Source organism: Anarhichas minor, unplaced genomic scaffold (assembly GCF_050575085.1).
Source record: "Anarhichas minor isolate MPS153535 unplaced genomic scaffold, ASM5057508v1 ptg000061l, whole genome shotgun sequence".
In the NCBI taxonomy this organism is placed as follows: Eukaryota; Metazoa; Chordata; class Actinopteri; order Perciformes; family Anarhichadidae; genus Anarhichas; species Anarhichas minor.
Genome location: NW_027466507.1, coordinates 132971 through 154209, shown reverse-complemented (window position 1 = coordinate 154209; position 21239 = coordinate 132971). Strand labels below are relative to the sequence as shown.

The following is a 21239-nucleotide window of genomic DNA, read 5'->3' as shown; positions in this document are numbered from 1 at the left end:
TTAACATTGTTAACATTATTACTACTGCATTGACATTGTTAACATTATTACTACTGCATTAACATTGTTAACATTATTAGTAATGCATTAACATTGTTAACATTATTAGTAATGCATTAACATTGTTAACATTATTAGTAATACATTAACAGTATTAACATTATTAGTATGCATAAATAACCCATGAAGCATGTGACTTTGGGTGTATTCATAGCTAGTTCTGTTGGACCAGTTGTTTTGAAACCTGGAGCGTGTGGAGGCTCTCTATCATTGATAGATCTGAATTAGGAATTTAGCACCTTAAACCACATAAACACAATACAAATAAAACACTCTGCTGGTGCCCCCATAATATAGAAGAAAGAAAAGAAAGAGGAGGAAGAGTTCTGAGGAAAATCTTCCTGATAACAATTGTGACCAATAAGAGAACAATTGCATGGCATTTGTTTACATTGTTTTACCACTCTTGAATGTTGCCGTGTGAACCCAAATGAACCAGAGCAACAAATGGAACAGTTGTATCAAAGTAGTCCTGAACAGGAACAAAAAGCTTAAAACATGAGATGTTTGTGGAGCAATGAGGAAGCTGTGACCGTCCCCACATTAATAAATTAAACTAACACAAATGGTTTTCCATCATTTGACTCGAGCTCTTTTAATCACCTTTTCTTCTTGTGCAGTGATTTAATAGCACTGACTAGCTGTTTGTGTATATCGTACTAATATTCACACAACAGGAGTGGATGGAAACAGGACTTCAGTCAAGTTTTATTTTATACATTTTATAGAAATTTGGTTAAAATTTGTACAAACTTAAGCTGGAAAACATACTTATGGCACGGTCTGCCTGCATTTTAGTATGGTGACTTGCTGTCTGTCTGTGTTTCAGTACCACAATAAGGTGACGTGCTTCATGCTGCAGCAGATAGAGGAGTGCTGCTCTCTGGGAGCTCACGCTGCCGTCATCATTCCTCCTACCTGGATCATCAGGGTCCGCAGAATACAGGTACATACATATGTTTGTCTCTCTGTACTTGTGAGGACCCTATGTATTCCCTAGCTCCTAACCCTTACCATCACAACTAAATGCCTCTCTGCCTACTATAACTCTAAACTAGACCTAATTCCAACATGAACCTTCAACCAGTCCAAACTGTCGTTATGTCAAATTACTCGTTAATCCCTCAGTTTATCAGCAAAATTCAAAATCATTAAATGTGGAGATAAATGGTTTTCATTCAACAGCTACATTACTTCTTGCACTTGTTTAAACCTAGTCATAATTACTAATTGGCACTTAACACCACAATTTGTATCATGACAGCATATTTTGGGTACTACACTAAGTTATTGAGCAGTTTATTTTTCATTTTATTATTATTACTGTATGTATGACCAACACTTTCTTCTCAGACAAGTAGAAAGAGAAAGTAGAACAGAACATGAAGGTCCGTCACTCATTGTTTGGACATAAACTTTAAATTGTGTGTATATGTGGAGTTGGCTTTACGGTCCCCACAAGGTAGGTTGGTCCCCACAATGTCAGTGTGCCATCAGGTCCTCACACTGTTCAATAAATAAGCGTAGATCCACACACACACACACACACACACACACACACACACACACACACACACACATATATCGTCTGATGTTGTTGTGTTTGTCTTCCTTTGTTCAGTCGTCCCTGAAGTCGAGTAAAAAGAAGAAAAGGACGTCGCTGAAATGCAACAAATCGAGCAAGAAGGGATCAGAGGTGAGGAAGAGACCGAACTCAACATTTTACAAATCTAAAGCGAAACTTCTTTAAGGTTTCAGCGCGGACGACAGATGTAAATTAGCTTCTAGCTAACTATGGTACAGCTAAGGAGCTGTGCACTCTCCCTATAGAACATGTAGCCTACGCTGCTTTTAATCATGTGTCCTTTGAGTCTGACTTTAATAACCTGACATTTTAAAAAGAGTATTTTGAGAGGTTGTCATATAATTAGAATATCTGTTGTATTAAGGTTAATGAGTTGGGATGATGTAATGTGATGAGTGGTGTAAATGTGTTTTTCGTCTCCTGGGTGTTTCTACTCCGTCAGATCCAAGATGGCCGCTGGAAGCCCTTCCTGGTGAAGCCCCTCCCCTCTCAGCTCATGAAGCCTCTGCTGGTGTTTGTTAACCCGAAGAGTGGAGGAAACCAGGTAGAGTCACCTTCCTGCTTCTCAAGGGCCTCATTTCATCTGAACATGTTTGAATCTGAATTTATTTTAAGGATAGCCTCTTGAGATGTAGCATCTCATTATCAAAGGGTTTCCTGTAGACATAAATGCAAACACATACAGACAAAACATCATTGATATAACAAACTACAAATAAACACATACAGACAAAAACATCATTGATATCATAACATAAACTACAAATACAGACAGCTCGCTGACCCTTCCCCTCCCCCACCTCAGCCCTCAGCTATTGTACAAGAAATACAAGGATATGATAAATTAACAATTCACATCAGCATACAGAGCAACTTTTTAAAATTCAGTTAGACTGAAAGAAGGCACAAATTAAAAGCATAAGATGAGAAAATAAAGAAGTCCTGAAGCAGTCGAAGGAGATGATTGGTCACAGAGAAAGACAGAGGTTATTCCAATCAAAAGGAGCTTTTTACTGGAATTACTGGGGACAATGAAAAAGGGATATTGCATGAAGTGAAGCTAGAGCATTAATAATGCAGCAATTTAATTAGCATTTTGTATTATATAATATCAAGAAAACATGATGAGCTTAACGTTGTTGAAGAACCTCAAGTATTTTTTTAAAATTATAACAAACGTTTCCACTACAATATCCGTCATCAAATATTTGTTTTGTTCAGCCAGTAAAAAATAAATTAAATTAATAATGAATGACAAAAGACGCAAATCCTCATATTTGAAATTGGACCCACAGAATGATGAAAAAATGACGTTAACCATTGATTGAATTTGCAAAATGATACGCTGTTAATTTTCTGTTGATTGATAAACAGAGTAATAGACAAACTGTTTTTATTTTATTTTGTTTTCAGGGAGCGAAGATCATCCAATCCTTCATGTGGTACCTGAACCCTCGGCAGGTGTTTGACCTGACGAAGGGAGGACCCAGAGAGGGGTAAGACCAGACCGGCACAGGGGTGCATCCCAATTCCCTTTTTTTCTGTTCGGAGGAGTGAGGAGTGAACCGCTGAGGAGATGTTCAGGCTTTACTTTGTGTTTCTCCTGCAGGTTGGAGCTGTACGCCAAAGTGCCCAACCTGAGGATCCTGGCCTGTGGGGGGGACGGGACAGTGAGTCCAACCTTAAACTTAAACTTAAACCTAAACTTAACACTTAGAGCACAATCAACCTCAATCAACAGAGAGCTGCAGGGACGACGTGTTTCTGTCCAACAGGAAGTCATCGTCACTGCTTCCCTCCACAAACAGGCAATAGGAATTTTCCATTGGATTTTGAATTATTGCAGAAAGTAATCTGTCAGATAAACTTTATGATACTTACACGTTTTGTTCAAACAATCTTCACGATTTTTTTATATAATTCAATTCATGTGAACAGATTGAACAACATAAAAGTTACAACACATTCAATGCATATGACATATATGATTCATATGGAAGTAGTAATAATAGTAGTGGTACTAATAATAGCAGAATAATAATAGAAAAATGATGACTAATAATAATAACAGCAGGTGTAGTTATATTAGAATATAAAGAATTAAAGCAGTAATAAAATAAATGTGACTAGCTAATGTTCTCCTGACCAAAATGTTTCAAAACTGATGAAAATACTGTGAGAGTTAAGCACGTTTCGGTGTGTGTGCTAGTTCCCAGGACCCCCCAAAATATGTATGTGATCAAAAGTATACCGTTATTCCATTTAGAAAGTGGTGTCCCCACGTGTAACCTCCTAGACTGAAGTCCCCACGATGTAGCAAAAATGTATGTGTGTGTTCAGGTTGGCTGGATCTTGTCCGTGTTGGATGAGCTGAAGCTCCGCCCCCAGCCTCCTGTAGGTATCCTCCCTCTGGGGACCGGAAACGACCTGGCGAGGACTCTCAACTGGGGAGGGGTGAGTTATGCTGGGGTTTAACTGGAGTTATACTGGGGTTTAACTGGAGTTATACTGGGGTTTAGCTGGAGCTATACTGGGGTTTAACTGGAATTATACTGGGGTTTAACTGTAGTTATACTGGGGTTTAACTGGAGTTATACTGGGGTTTAACTGTAGTTATACTGGGGTTTAACTGGAGTTATACTGGGGTTTAACTGGAGTTATACTGGGGTTTAGCTGGAGCTATACTGGGGTTTAACTGGAATTATACTGGGGTTTAACTGGAGTTATACTGGGGTTTAACTGGAGCTATACTGAGGTTTAACTGGAGTTATACTGGGGTTTAACTGGAGCTATACTGGGGTTTAACTAGAGTTATACTGGGGTTTAACTGGAGTTATACTGGGGTTTAACTGGAGCTATACTGGGGTTTAACTGTAGTTATACTGGGGTTTAACTGGAGTTATACTGGGGTTTAACTGGAGCTATACTGAGGTTTAGCTGGAGTTATACTGGGGTTTAACTGGAGTTATACTGAGGTTTAACTGGAGTTATACTGAGGTTTAACTGGAGTTATACTGGGGTTTAACTAGAGTTATACTGGGGTTTAACTAGAGTTATACTGGGGTTTAACTGGAGCTATACTGAGGTTTAACTGGAGTTATACTGGGGTTTAACTGGAGTTATACTGGGGTTTAACTGGAGCTATACTGAGGTTTAACTGGAGTTATACTGGGGTTTAACTAGAGTTATACTGGGGTTTAACTGGAGCTATACTGAGGTTTAACTGGAGTTATACTGGGGTTTAACTAGAGTTATACTGGGGTTTAACTGGAGTTATACTGAGGTTTAACTGGAGTTATACTGGGGTTTAACTGGAGTTATACTGGGGTTTAACTGGAGCTATACTGGGGTTTAACTGTAGTTATACTGGGGTTTAACTGGAGTTATACTGGGGTTTAACTGGAGTTATACTGGGGTTTAACTGGAGCTATACTGAGGTTTAGCTGGAGTTATACTGGGGTTTAACTGGAGTTATACTGAGGTTTAACTGGAGTTATACTGAGGTTTAACTGGAGTTATACTGGGGTTTAACTAGAGTTATACTGGGGTTTAACTAGAGTTATACTGGGGTTTAACTGGAGCTATACTGAGGTTTAACTGGAGTTATACTGGGGTTTAACTGGAGTTATACTGGGGTTTAACTGGAGCTATACTGAGGTTTAACTGGAGTTATACTGGGGTTTAACTAGAGTTATACTGGGGTTTAACTGGAGCTATACTGAGGTTTAACTGGAGTTATACTGGGGTTTAACTAGAGTTATACTGGGGTTTAACTGGAGCTATACTGAGGTTTAACTGGAGTTATACTGGGGTTTAACTGGAGTTATACTGGGGTTTAACTGGAGCTATACTGGGGTTTAACTGTAGTTATACTGGGGTTTAACTGGAGTTATACTGGGGTTTAACTGGAGCTATACTGGGGTTTAACTGGAGCTATACTGAGGTTTAGCTGGAGCTATACTGGGGTTTAACTGTAGTTATACTGGGGTTTAACTGGAGTTATACTGAGGTTTAACTGGAGTTATACTGGGGTTTAACTAGAGTTATACTGGGGTTTAACTAGAGTTATACTGGGGTTTAACTGGAGCTATACTGAGGTTTAACTGGAGTTATACTGGGGTTTAACTGGAGTTATACTGGGGTTTAACTGGAGTTATACTGAGGTTTAACTGGAGCTATACTGAGGTTTAACTGGAGTTATACTGGGGTTTAACTGGAGTTATACTGGGGTTTAACTGGAGTTATACTGGGGTTTAACTGGAGTTATACTGAAGTTTAACTGGAATTATACTGAGGTTCAACTGGAGCTCTACTTGCCAGCTTTTCACAGTGGTCCTGATGCGGTGTGAATGATAGAAGTAATACTACAGTATAAAAATACTTCAATACAAGTTCTGCATTCAGACATTCATATTATTACAGATTGAAAGTGTCTCTCCTCTCTCCCAGGGTTACACCGACGAGCCGATAACAAAGATCCTCTCACACGTCGAGGACGGAAACATCGTCCAGCTGGATCGATGGAACCTGAATGTGGAGGCGAACCCCGAGGCCCGACCGGAGGACCGGGACGAGCATCAGACCGACAAGGTCTGCGGAGAGTCTGAGACTCATTACACGAGAGGTCACGTTAAGTCAGACGTCTTTAACCACGGTGATTCTTTCTGCTGTTTCTCAGCTTCCTATCGACGTCTTCAACAACTACTTCAGTCTGGGCTTCGATGCTCACGTCACGCTGGGCTTCCATGAATCCAGAGGTCAGTCTGAGCTCTCTGAGGCAGGAAGAGTCAACTTTCTCTTAAACAAACATTAATACCATTTATCAGATAAACTGAACAGACATTAATAGGGCCATAACTCACCTTTATCTATCTGAGGATATTCAGGGTTCAGTCTGATGTTTTGATAATCTAATATATTTTCATGTTTTTTTCTTATTGACATTGAATTTATATTTATTGTGAGTTTGAAAAGCAAGAACAGTTGAGTATCACTGCACTAAAGCCTCTTCACACATCAATCACTGGGATTACCTTCAGTCACTTCTATTTATTACTATTCACACACACACCCGTGTTCAAACATTCAGGAGCATTTCCATCTCAATAATAATAATAATGACTTTATTTATATAGCACCCACAGCTCAGTGAAACAGTCACGAATACAAATAAACTAAGAAATAAATAACATAAAATAGAAAAAATGTAGTAAAATAATTTAGTAAAATCAACAAATAAAATAATAAAACAGAAAAGCGACGACATCCCATTAAAGTCGACCTTTAAAAATGTTTTAAGAAGTGATTTCATTTACGGATGCCGAGCTGAAGACAGTAATGGAGCGTTGTGATTGGTCAGTTTGTCTTCTGTCACCATTCACAACATTCTGATTCTATGAAATGTTTGGAGCAAAGCTGTTCTATCAGAGGCCGCATTCTAAAATTTAGACTGAAAGTTTTAATAAAAACAAGTTTTTACAAATAATTCAAATATTTAGAAATTACTTCAACAAAGTAAAAGTATAACATTTAGTATTTTTGATGGTTCACTGACTTCAGAGAAGTTGAAATGAATAATACATGTTCCGGATCCTTGTAGACCAGCTGCTGTAATCAAACATGTATCTGAGGCTCCTCCTCCTCTCTCCGTTATCCTCACTGCTCCTCCTTTATTTGTTCTGTTCTCATCCACATCCCCAGTGACCTCATCACCCAACAGGGACCAATAGAAAGCTCTCTAATCAATGTAAACTCACATAATGAAACCGAGAAACCAAACGATCCATGGAAATGTGAGCGAGCTGAGTTCCTTCCTTAGTTCCAGATAACGAGCTTATGAGTCTGTGTTTCATGTCACAGATGCTTTCTGATGTAAAAATCGAAACACTTTGTTTTTCTTCCAGAGGCGAACCCAGAGAAGTTTAACAGCCGCTTCAGGAACAAGATGTTCTATGCAGGAGTAAGTGTAGCTCTGTTGTTGTTATTATTACTTTATTATTATTATTATCATTATGATTTATGATGTGTGTGTGTGTTTCAGACGGCCTTCTCAGACTTCCTGAGCGGGAGCTCCAAAGACCTCGCCAAGCACATCAGAGTGGTGGTGAGTCTTCCTCTCTCTTCCTCATCATCATCTCTCTCTTCTTGACATCAGGACATCACTCACTACTAATATGGACGGAAGTCAAAGACGAGAGACAAAACATTTCCCGCTTGAATTACACATCAGGGTTAGGGTTAGGGTAAAAAAACAGATACTTTTGCAGCAAGAAAGTCTCATTTTGTCAAGTTAGCTAGCTGCGAGCTAACTCAGGTGACGGCCATGTTGGAACTTTGTTTCTGTATCAGCTGCATCAGTTATTACATTTCATATATCCGCATATATATACATCCATATATATATATATATGGATGTATATATATACGGATGTGTATATATACATCCATCAGTTAGAAACATCGATGCTCAAAGACCAGATGAACTGTTTTATTTAAATATGTAAACACTAATGTACAACATGTGACAGAAGGCTTATAAATATGATTTACATGTGAAGCTTTATTGTAGCTTTTATTTAAGAAACAGGAGGAAGTAGTGACTTTGTTGGGGACTACTTTCAGTGGCGGATTAATCCACATTTGGCTGCTGACACAAACAACAGAGTAGAACAGCAGCAACATTTATTCAGAATAACTCAAATGTGTTTTACATTTTCTATATAAATAGTTTCATGTCCGTCAGATTGAAAGTTTATGTGTTTAATCCTCACCTGAAATCAGAGACCTGAGCTTCTGTACATCACGTCCTCTATTACAACCATCTGTTGAAAATGTGTCTTATATTTAATATAAAACAAGATTTACCTGAATAATACATAAATATAAATACATATCGTCAGTATTGCTGCAGGATACTGTGTGAGTACTGTGAGTACTGTGTGTACTTGTATTTAGTCTGCGTCTCCCTCCTCAGTGTGACGGTACAGACCTGACGGCCAAAGTCCAGGACCTGAAGCTACAGTGTCTGCTCTTCCTCAACATCCCCAGGTACGCTGAGTGACTGTTTCTACAGTTTGAACCGGTCTGCAGACCTCTGACCGGTCTCTGTGTGCAGGTACTGTGCCGGCACCGTGCCGTGGGGTCACCCCAGTGAACACCAGGACTTTGAACCGCAGCGCCACGACGACGGCTGCATCGAGGTCATCGGCTTCACCATGACGTCTCTGGTGAGCTGTCAGACCACATGAGACCACGTCAAACCACATGAGACCACGTCAGACCACGTCAGACCACGTCAGACCACATGAGACCACGTCAGACCACATCAGACCACGCCAGACCACGTCAGACCACATGAGACCACGTCAGACCACATGAGACCACATGAGACCACGTCAGACCACGTGAGACCACGTCAGACCACGTCAGCTCATCAGCCACATATTTTTGATTCGTATACAATTCTGTCTTTGGTGTCAAAAATTACACCAAAGACACCAAACCATGTGTTTAATCTACACGAGTCATGACTCAAGCAGCAGCAGCTCCACCTGCGGTTGTTGCTTGTGTCTTGGTGACCTGCGGTTGTTGCTTGTGTCTTGGTGACCTGCGGGTGTTGTTTGTGTCTTGGTGACCTGCGGTTGCTGTTTGTGTCTTGGTGACCTGCGGTTGGTGCTTGTGTCGACCACCTCAGGTTATTCTTTTGTGTAGTTGACCTGCGGTTGTTGTGTCGGTGACCTGTGGTTATTGTAACACACTTTTCTCATCACTCAGTGTAGCTGCTCTTAACCGTTTGCAGGTCATCCAAAACGATGCCGCCAGATTACTCACCAGGACAAATAGACGGTCTCACATCACCCCGTACTCAGATCTCTCCACTGGCTCCCTGTAGCATTTAGGATACACTTCAAAATACTCACTCTCACTTACAGAGCACTACACGGTCAGGCTCCCACATATGTGGCTGAACTACTTCACCCTTATTCAGCCGCCGCGCTCTCAGGTCAAACATGTTAAACTATCTGTCTGTCCCACGCACTCGTCTTAAGACCCGTGGTGATCTAGGTTTTGAGGCAGTAGCACCGAGGCTATGGAATGCTCTGCCTGCACCCCTACGCTGTTTGTGTCTTGGTGACCTGCGGTTGTTGTTTGTGTCTTGGTGACCTGCGGTTGTTGCTTGTGACTTGGTGACCTGCGGTTGTTGCTTGTGTCTTGGTGACCTGCGGTTGTTGTTTGTGTCTTGGTGACCTGCGGTTGCTGTTTGTGTCTTGGTGACCTGCGGTTGTTGTTTGTGTCTTGGTGACCTGCGGGTGTTGTTTGTGTCTTGGTGACCTGCGGGTGTTGTTTGTGTCTTGGTGACCTGCGGTTGTTGCTTGTGTCTTGGTGACCTGCGGTTGTTGTTTGTGTCTTGGTGACCTGCGGGTGCTGTTTGTGTCTTGGTGACCTGCGGTTGTTGTTTGTGTCTTGGTGACCTGCGGGTGTTGTTTGTGTCTTGGTGACCTGCGGGTGTTGTTTGTGTCTTGGTGACCTGCGGTTGTTGCTTGTGTCTTGGTGACCTGCGGTTGTTGTTTGTGTCTTGGTGACCTGCGGTTGCTGTTTGTGTCTTGGTGACCTGCGGTTGTTGTTTGTGTCCAGGCCACACTGCAGGTGGGCGGTCACGGCGAGCGGCTCCATCAGTGTAAAGAAGTGACCCTCACCACCTACAAGTCGATCCCCATGCAGGTGGACGGAGAGCCCTGTAAACTGGCTCCCTCCATCATCCACATCAACCTGAGGAACCAGGCCAACATGGTGCAGAAGACCAAGAGGAGGATCTCCATGCCCCACCTCAACGAGTAAACTCTACACCAATCCATCACATGTTTCTGAGTCTTTACTGCAGTAAAAGTACTAATACCTGCTGTGAAAATACTCCACTGCAGTCAGCAGCCGGTTCCTGAGAAGCTCCAGATCAGAGTGAACCGGATCAGCATGGCGGCGTACGAGGCTCTGCACTACGACAAGGACCAGCTGAAGGAGGCCTGTGAGTCACTGAAGGGTTAACTGTGATCAGATCAATAAGAAGAAGAATTAAATATCAGCTGTTTGATTATTTATGAGTTGATCAAATGATGTCATAGTCGTGTAACGTCAGACTGAACAGGTTCACTCTGACCTTGTCCTCCTCTCAGCGACTCCTCTGGGAGTCATCACCGTCCCCGGAGACAGCGACCTGGAGACCTGCCGTCCGCTCATCGAGCATCTGCATGAGGACCTGGACCAGGTCCAGGACCAGGTAATACTACTACTACTACTACTATTACTACTACTACTACTACTACTACTACTATTACTACTACTATTACTACTACTACTACTAATACTACTACTACTACTACTACTACTACTACTACTAATACTAATACTACTAATACTACGAATACTACTATGAATACTACTACTACTACGAATACTACGAATACTACTACTACTACTAATACTAATATATTTACTAACAATAATAATAATGATTTTATGATGATAATATTGGTGATAGTAATAATAATTATAACAATTATAATGATGATCATAAAATTATCACTTTTTTCATCAACCAAAAACAACTGAAGTAGAAAACAAACAACAGACGCGTCATAAAAACATTGGAGGATAAAATAAAGTAAAGATGATCAACAGCGTGTTCAGAGAGATGTTATGAATAATAATAATGAACGAAGTGTCTCTGCTCCTCCAGGACGGAGACCTGATGAAGGTGGACGGTCTGTCTCCTCACAAGTTGTCCATGAAGTGGTGTTTCCTGGACTGTAAGCCCCCCCCCCTACAGGTTCTCAGAGTCCGTCCCTCACAGAGAACCTGATCCTGGTCTTCTTTGTGTTCCAGGTACCACAGCAGACCGCTTCTACCGGATCGACCGGGCTCAGGTGTGACAGCAGAACCGGATCAGCTTAATTTCTTTTCTCTCTGACATCATTCTATTTATACTGATTCTGTGTCTCAGGAGCACCTGAACTACGTGACGGAGATCTCTCAGGAGGAGCTCTACATCCTGGACCCGGAGCTGGTCGTCACCGAGACGGTGGGCACCTCCCCCGGCGTGCCGGACCTGCTGGATTCTGAGGACCACCAGGACCAGGACCAGCAGAGACAGTTCGTCTTCCCGGTCTCATCGGTCTCCCCATCAATCCCCCCGAGGTGAGAGATGTCTAAACTATTAATAAAAATAATTAACTAAAATATTAATAATAATAATGATGATTGACTATTTATCTTTAACAACATTTATCTCAGAGTCAAAGACAATAATATGTCTCATACTGTCTGTCTGTCTGTCTGTCTGTCTTGTGTTCCAGACTCAGAGACCTCCAGAGAAAGAGGATCTCCAGTGACAGTTGTGTGTCTGAGGTTTTGTCTCAGAGTTCCTCACAGAGCGCCCTCTGCAGGTAGTAAACGTGTTCACGTGATTCATACAGTAAAGATTTAAAAGACACGTTAATGAGATTCAATACGAGTAAAACAAGACCTGAACCAGACCAGATCTGAACCAGACCTGAACCAGACCTGAACCGGACCTGAACCGGACCTGAACCAGACCTGAATAAGATCTGAACCGGACCAGACCTGAACCAGACCTGAACCAGACCTGAACAGTAGTCAGTAATTAATAAACCAACAGCAGAATTTAAAAATCAATTATTTGATAAAAACTGTTGCTTTTTTCTCTTTAATTCTAGTTGTGTTAAATAATCAATAATATTCTATATATTAGAAATATTCATATTTATTTACTGTAAAAAGGATCAGATCAACAACAATAAAGTAAAAGTACTGAATGTGTACTTTAGTTATTGTACTTTTCACGTCACTTTTATGATAAATAATTTTTATTATTTCACATAAACGGGAAATAAAATAACTGTTTGTCTCGTCATCATGTGTACATGTATGTATTTATGTGTATATATGTACTGTATATACATACATACACATACCTTCATACACACATATATATATATACGTGTGTATATGTCTCCGTCTGACTGCTTGAAATACTTCATGGTACTACTTACAGTACACATATGTTTTACCTCATACAGTACATATACATGATACTTCATAGATTACACATACATGGTACCTCATACAGTACACATACACTACACATACGTAGTACCTCGTACAGTACACATATGTAGTACCACATACATGGTACCTCATGCAATACACATACAGTACACATACATGGTACTTCATAGAATACACATACAGTACACATACATAGTACCACATACATGGTACCTCATGCAATACACATACAGTACACTTCATAGAATACACATACAGTACACATACATAGTACCACATACATGGTACCTCATGCAATACACATACAGTACACTTCATAGAATACACATACAGTACACATACATGGTACTTCATAGAGTACACATCCGTAGTACCTGGAGCTGACGTCTCATTGTGTCCATCTTGTGGTCTGAAGGAGAGGAGCAAAGATTGTTAATGTTCATCGCTTCAACACAACGCTGGCTGACTTCAGACCCATCGTTAGGTATGACATCATCAGTGTGTGTGGTGTGACATCATCGGTGTGTGATCTTCTCTAACGTTGATCTGATCTGTCTCTCTCACAGTCCTTCCAGAGCGACCTCACACGGCCCTCAACAAGGTAAACCTAACTCCTAACTCCTAACCCCTAACTCCTAACTCCTAACCCCTAACTCCTAACCCCTAACTCCTAACTCCTAACCCCTAACTCCTAACCCCTAACTCCTAACTCCTAACCCCTAACCCCTAACTCCTAACTCTTAAACCCTAACTCCTAACCCCTAAACCCTAACTCCTAACCCCTAACCCCTAACTCCTAACTCCTAACTCCTAACCCCTAACTCCTAACTCCTAACCCCTAACTCCTAACTCTTAAACCCTAACTCCTAACCCCTAACTCCTAACCCCTAACTCCTAACCCCTAATCCCTAACCCCTAACCCCTAACTCCTAACTCCTAACCCCTAACCCCTAACTCCTAACCCCTAACTCCTAACTCCTAACCCCTAACTCCTAACTCCTAACCCCTAACCCCTAACTCCTAACTCCTAACCCCTAACTCCTAACTCCTAACCCCTAACTCCTAACTCTTAAACCCTAACTACTAAACCCTAACTCCTAACCCCTAACTCCTAACCCCTAACCCCTAACTCCTAACTCTTAAACCCTAACTCTTAACCCCTAACTCCTAACTCCTAACCCCTAATCCCTAACCCCTAACTCCTAACTCCTAACCCCTAACTCCTAACTCCTAACCCCTAACTCCTAACTCCTAACCCCTAATCCCTAACCCCTAACCCCTAACTCCTAACTCCTAACCCCTAACTCCTAACTCCTAATCCCTAATCCCTAACCCCTAACTCCTAACTCCTAACCCCTAACTCCTAACTCCTAACCCCTAACCCCTAAACCCTAACTCCTAAACCCTAACTCCTAACCCCTAACGGTCTCTCATAGTTTTATGAAGTTCAGAAAGTCTAAACATGATTTATTACAGAAGAACGTTCTTCTGAGTGGTTGTAGGAATAGAAAGCAACAGTTGGAGAGTTTTCACTGTAACTGGTTTGTTCTGTAGATGCTGAGTTGATCCACTGCATCAGGACTGAAGACCTGAACAGAGTGAGTGAACCCTCTGAGGTCTGATGCTCATTAACACTTATCTTTAATAAAACATCAACGTTTACATTAAATGTGTTCATTTCAACTTTCACTTCACTGGATGTTCACTTTGTTTCTGTTGGAAACACGACTATGTGTTAATTTACTCCTCAACCTGGGCCCCGTTCCTCGTACGTGGTTCAACTAAGTTGATCAAATGTCCTATTAGCAGCTTAAATTAACCCGATGATTGATGTCAGGCTATCTCAGGCTGTTGTTGTTGTTGTTATTGTTGTGGTGCAGCTGACGGAGCTCCACCAGCAGGGGGCAGACCTCCTGCTGCAGGACGAGGCCGGCTGCACTCTGCTGCATCACGCTGTGGAGAACGAGAGCAGAGAGATCCTCAAGTACCTCATCGACCACGGTGAAAGAAGCACACACACACTATATACACACACTACACACACACTGTACACACACTCTGTATACACAGTATACAAAAAACTGTATACTCACTGTATACACTATACACACTGTACATACACACTGTACACACTATACGCACTGTACATACACACTGTATACACATTGTACACACATTGTACTAATCAGGAGAACACCAGAGTACCGTATGAAGGAATACTTCTAATGTAATGAGATAAAAGGCAGTAAGTAAAATACTAGTAGATGAGTTTAGGACGTGTTTCCTGTTTCCTGTTGGTGTCCGACCTGTTTAGCTCTTCTGTCTGTTATCGAGTGAAAACTTTCATCTGTGTAAATATGAATCATTTCTATAATCACGTTTGTGCTTCATTAGAATGCAGATCAGTTTAACACACAGAAGGTTTCTATAAAATACATGAAGCAGAAGTTTATTCTCTGAGTTTCTATTTAAACGTTTAAAAGGATTCTGACAGTTTAAGTTTGTTTGTAGAGAAACTCCAGTCCACTAGGGAGCGCCAGTAGCACACTGACTGCTACTCGCGTGTTACAGTGCTTATAATAAGTATGATAATATTATATTTTCTCACTTTTTTTACTGTGATCAGCAGAAAAAGTGTCGTTCACTTTGACATTTAAGGTCTTTTTCTGTGAAGTGTTTAAAAAAAGGCCAAATTAAATCCCCTTTGAAAATGATAAAACCGTCTTTTTATAGGTACTATTATTAAAAACATAATTTAAAGAGAGTTTATTTTGTAATACTTGTAAGCTGGTTCTCAGTTAACAGAGTAGTTTAGACCAGTTGTTCTCTTTCCACATACTTGTATTCTGAATTCAGACGTTTTTTCCACTCTGTGGTCGTTAAGGTTCCATTTCTCTGGTATGTGCAGCAGGAGAACCTCCAGCAGCAGGAGAACCTCCAGCCTCCTCACAACCGCCCGTTAATCACTTCTGTTCTGATCGATTAGTTTGAACTTTGTGTCTGACAGCTGCACAACATTTCACTGAGTCACAAAGAGTTCCTCAACATTCCTGTTGGTTCAGTGTGTTCAACATAAATATGACATAACAACAACATATATGTTGTTACATTAACAACATATATGTTGTTAATGTAACAACATAACCTTTGTGGGAGCAGAAGAAGAAAAACGTCATATTACCTGATTCACTTTCATGTGACATAACAGAAGACGGTCTGCAGACACTTTAAGAAAATCTTCTATGAGACACACACACACACATCAATACACACACACACACACGCGCACACACACAAACAAACTAATATTAATTGAACAACATTTTAAATCATTTCTGTGAATTCTTTAGTTTGACTCCACTGTTTAGTTTCTTTCTTATCTTTATTTAATAAAGCTTTTAGCTTTAGCCATTAGCTCCTTTATCTCCTTTATCTCCTTTATCTCCTTTATCTCCTTTATCTCCTTTATCTCCTTTAGCTCCTTGTCTCCTTTATGTCCTTTAGCTCCTTTACCTCCTTTAGCTCCTTTATCTTATTTATCTCCTTTATCTCCTTTATCTCCTTTAGCTCCTTTAGCTCCTTTAGCTCATTTATTTCCTTTATCTCTTTTATCTCCTTTATCTCCTTTATCTCCTTTATCTCCTTTATCTCTTTTAGCTCCTTTATCTCTTTTAGCTCCTTTAGCTCCTTTATTTCCTTTAGCTCCTTTATCTCCTTTAGCTCCTTTATCTCTTTTAGCTCCTTTATCTCCTTCAGCTCCTTTAATATTCTGCCGTTTCATAATCTTTGACTTTAAAAACATTTTGTTGGTTTGTTCACTTGAATCAATTAATCGTTCTTATATATATTTATACATGTTCATATTGTATTCTAAAGATAATACAGTTTGTTGATGTTTCTAAATGCATTTTGTGTGTTTTTTTAGTGCCCACGTCTCACCTGGACATAACGGAGAAGGAGACGTGAGTCAAGTTTCTTTTAAAATACCTGTTTAGACTTTCTCTGAATACTTTAAACTGTTTGTGTTATTAATATTCATGTTTTGTTCTCCAGAGGTGAGACAGCGCTCCACAAAGCCGCCTCCTCCTGTCAGAGGAGCATCTGTCACTACCTGGTGGAGGCCGGGGCGTCGCTCATGAAGACCGACCTGCAGGTAAACCGTCACTCACCTGTGACACACCTGTAACACACACTGACACGTTTACACTGTGAGCAACACACTCCACCTGGCAGGTGAGAGGGGAGTGGACATTGTTATTGATAACAGCTGAAACATATAAGAACATTGTTATTGATAACAGCTGAAACATATAAGAACATTGTTATTGATAACAGCTGAAACATATAAGAACATTGTTATTGATAACAGTTGAAACACATGAGAACATTGTTATTGATAACAGCTGAAACACATGAGAACATTGTTATTGATAACAGCTGAAACACATGAGAACATTGTTATTGATAACAGCTGAAACACATGGGAACATTGTTATTGATAACAGCTGAAACACATAAGAACATTGTTATTGATAACAGGTGAAACATATACAAACATTGTTATTGATAACAGCTGAAACACACGAGAACATTGTTATTGATAACAGGTGAAACATATAAGAACATTGTTATTGATAACAGCTGAAACATATAAGAACATTGTTATTGATAACAGGTGAAACATATACGAACATTGTTATTGATAACAGCTGAAACACATAAGAACATTGCTATTGATAACAGCTGAAACATATAAGAACATTGTTATTGATAACAGCTGAAACACATAAGAACATTGTTATTGATAACAGCTGAAACACATTAGAACATTGTATTTGATAACAGTTGAAACACATGAGAACATTGTTATTGATAACAGCTGAAACACACGAGAACATTGTTATTGATAACAGCTGAAACATATAAGAACATTGTTATTGATAACAGCTGAAACATATAAGAACATTGTTATTGATAACAGTTGAAACACATGAGAACATTGTTATTGATAACAGCTGAAACACATGAGAACATTGTTATTGATAACAGCTGAAACACATAAGAACATTGTTATTGATAACAGCTGAAACACATGAGAACATTGTATTTGATAACAGTTGAAACACATGAGAACATTGTTATTGATAACAGCTGAAACACATGAGAACATTGTTATTGATAACAGCTGAAACACATGAGAACATTGTTATTGATAACAGCTGAAACACACGAGAACATTGTTATTGATAACAGGTGAAACATATAAGAACATTGTTATTGATAACAGCTGAAACATATAAGAACATTGTTATTGATAACAGCTGAAACATATAAGAACATTGTTATTGATAACAGTTGAAACACATGAGAACATTGTTATTGATAACAGCTGAAACACATGAGAACATTGTTATTGATAACAGCTGAAACACATAAGAACATTGTTATTGATAACAGCTGAAACACATGAGAACATTGTTATTGATAACAGCTGAAACACATGAGAACATTGTTATTGATAACAGCTGAAACACATGAGAACATTTTTATTGATAACAGGTGAAACATATACAAACATTGTTATTGATAACAGCTGAAACATATAAGAACATTGTTATTGATAACAGCTGAAACACATGAGAACATTGGTATTGATAACAGGTGAAACATATAAGAACATTGTTATTGATAACAGCTGAAACATATACGAACATTGTTATTGATAACAGCTGAAACATATGAGAACATTGTTATTGATAACAGCTGAAACACATGAGAACATTGTTATTGATAACAGCTAAAACACATGAGAACATTGTTATTGATAACAGGTGAAACATATACGAACATTGTTATTGATAACAGCTGAAACATATAAGAACATTGTTATTGATAACAGCTGAAACATATAAGAACATTGTTATTGATAACAGCTGAAACATATAAGAACATTGTTATTGATAACAGTTGAAACACGAGAACATTGTTATTGATAACAACTGAAACACATGGGAACATTGTTATTGATAACAGCTGAAACATATAAGAACATTGTTATTGATAACAGCTGAAACACATGAGAACATTGTTATTGATAACAGCTGAAACATATACGAACATTGTTATTGATAACAGCTGAAACATATAAGAACATTGTTATTGATAACAGCTGAAACATATAAGAACATAGTTATTGATAACAGCTGAAACATATGAGAACATTGTTATTGATAACAGTTGAAACACATGAGAACATTGTTATTGATAACAGCTGAAACACATGAGAACATTGTTATTGATAACAGCTGAAACACACGAGAACATTGTTATTGATAACAGGTTAAACATATAAGAACATTGTTATTGATAACAGCTGAAACATATAAGAACATTGTTATTGATAACAGGTGAAACATATACGAACATTGTTATTGATAACAGCTGAAACATATAAGAACATAGTTATTGATAACAGCTGAAACATATGAGAACATTGTTATTGATAACAGTTGAAACACATGAGAACATTGTTATTGATAACAGCTGAAACACACGAGAACATTGTTATTGATAACAGCTGAAACACATAAGAACATTGCTATTGATAACAGCTGAAACACATAAGAACATTGTTATTGATAACAGCTGAAACACATGAGAACATTGTATTTGATAACAGTTGAAACACATGAGAACATTGTTATTGATAACAGCTGAAACACATGAGAACATTGTTATTGATAACAGCTGAAACACACGAGAACATTGTTATTGATAACAGGTGAAACATATAAGAACATTGTTATTGATAACAGCTGAAACACATGAGAACATTGTTATTGATAACAGCTGAAACACATGAGAACATTGTTATTGATAACAGCTGAAACACACGAGAACATTGTTATTGATAACAGGTGAAACATATAAGAACATTGTTATTGATAACAGCTGAAACATAAGAACATTGTTATTGATAACAGCTGAAACACATGAGAACATTGTTATTGATAACAGCTGAAACACATGAGAACATTGTTATTGATAACAGCTGAAACACACGAGAACATTGTTATTGATAACAGCTGAAACATATAAGAACATTGTTATTGATAACAGCTGAAACATATAAGAACATTGTTATTGATAACAGTTGAAACACATGAGAACATTGTTATTGATAACAGCTGAAACATATGAGAACATTGTTATTGATAACAGCTGAAACACATGAGAACATTGTTATTGATAACAGCTGAAACACATAAGAACATTGTTATTGATAACAGCTGAAACACATGAGAACATTGTTATTGATAACAGCTGAAACACATGAGAACATTGTTATTGATAACAGCTGAAACACATGAGAACATTGTTATTGATAACAGGTGAAACATATACGAACATTGTTATTGATAACAGCTGAAACATATACGAACATTGTTATTGATAACAGCTGAAACATATAAGAACATTGTTATTGATAACAGCTGAAACATATAAGAACATAGTTATTGATAACAGCTGAAACATATGAGAACATTGTTATTGATAACAGTTGAAACACATGAGAACATTGTTATTGATAACAGCTGAAACACATGAGAACATTGTTATTGATAACAGCTGAAACACATGAGAACATTTTTATTGATAACAGGTGAAACATATACAAACATTGTTATTGATAACAGCTGAAACATATAAGAACATTGTTATTGATAACAGCTGAAACACATGAGAACATTGGTATTGATAACAGGTGAAACATATAAGAACATTGTTATTGATAACAGCTGAAACATATACGAACATTGTTATTGATAACAGCTGAAACACACGAGAACATTGTTATTGATAACAGGTGAAACATATAAGAACATTGTTATTGATAACAGCTGAAACATATAAGAACATTGTTATTGATAACAGCTGAAACATATGAGAACATTGTTATTGATAACAGCTGAAACACATGAGAACATTGTTATTGATAACAGCTGAAACACACGAGAACATTGTTATTGATAACAGGTGAAACATATAAGAACATTGTTATTGATAACAGTTGAAACACATGAGAACATTGTTATTGATAACAACTGAAACACATGGGAACATTGTTATTGATAACAGCTGAAACATATAAGAACATTGTTATTGATAACAGCTGAAACACATGAGAACATTGTTATTGATAACAGCTGAAACATATACGAACATTGTTATTGATAACAGCTGAAACATATAAGAACATTGTTATTGATAACAGCTGAAACATATAAGAACATAGTTATTGATAACAGCTGAAACATATGAGAACATTGTTATTGATAACAGTTGAAACACATGAGAACATTGTTATTGATAACAGCTGAAACACATGAGAACATTGTTATTGATAACAGCTGAAACACATGAGAACATTGTTATTGATAACAGGTGAAACATATACGAACATTGTTATTGATAACAGCTGAAACATATAAGAACATTGTTATTGATAACA

At 38.6% G+C, this 21239-nt stretch overlaps 1 protein-coding gene across 3 annotated transcripts in view; it reads left to right on the top strand.

The window, feature by feature from the left end:
• The window catches only part of dgkzb (diacylglycerol kinase, zeta b), a 76426-nt gene that overhangs the window by 28675 nt on the left and 26512 nt on the right, over positions 1-21239 (top strand). For all 3 annotated transcript variants that reach the window (XM_076077555.1, XM_076077556.1, XM_076077557.1), the window contains 25 exons: positions 890-1006; positions 1682-1756; positions 2088-2189; positions 3059-3141; positions 3255-3315; positions 3986-4099; positions 6095-6235; positions 6324-6402; positions 7549-7604; positions 7686-7748; positions 8619-8692; positions 8760-8871; positions 10280-10479; positions 10567-10667; positions 10816-10919; positions 11379-11448; positions 11525-11565; positions 11643-11836; positions 11995-12084; positions 13143-13211; positions 13294-13328; positions 14282-14325; positions 14608-14728; positions 16653-16689; positions 16781-16880. In XM_076077555.1, the coding sequence (XP_075933670.1) occupies positions 890-1006; positions 1682-1756; positions 2088-2189; positions 3059-3141; positions 3255-3315; positions 3986-4099; positions 6095-6235; positions 6324-6402; positions 7549-7604; positions 7686-7748; positions 8619-8692; positions 8760-8871; positions 10280-10479; positions 10567-10667; positions 10816-10919; positions 11379-11448; positions 11525-11565; positions 11643-11836; positions 11995-12084; positions 13143-13211; positions 13294-13328; positions 14282-14325; positions 14608-14728; positions 16653-16689; positions 16781-16880 (2283 nt within the window). The remainder of the gene's footprint in view (positions 1-889; positions 1007-1681; positions 1757-2087; positions 2190-3058; positions 3142-3254; positions 3316-3985; positions 4100-6094; positions 6236-6323; positions 6403-7548; positions 7605-7685; positions 7749-8618; positions 8693-8759; positions 8872-10279; positions 10480-10566; positions 10668-10815; positions 10920-11378; positions 11449-11524; positions 11566-11642; positions 11837-11994; positions 12085-13142; positions 13212-13293; positions 13329-14281; positions 14326-14607; positions 14729-16652; positions 16690-16780; positions 16881-21239) is intronic.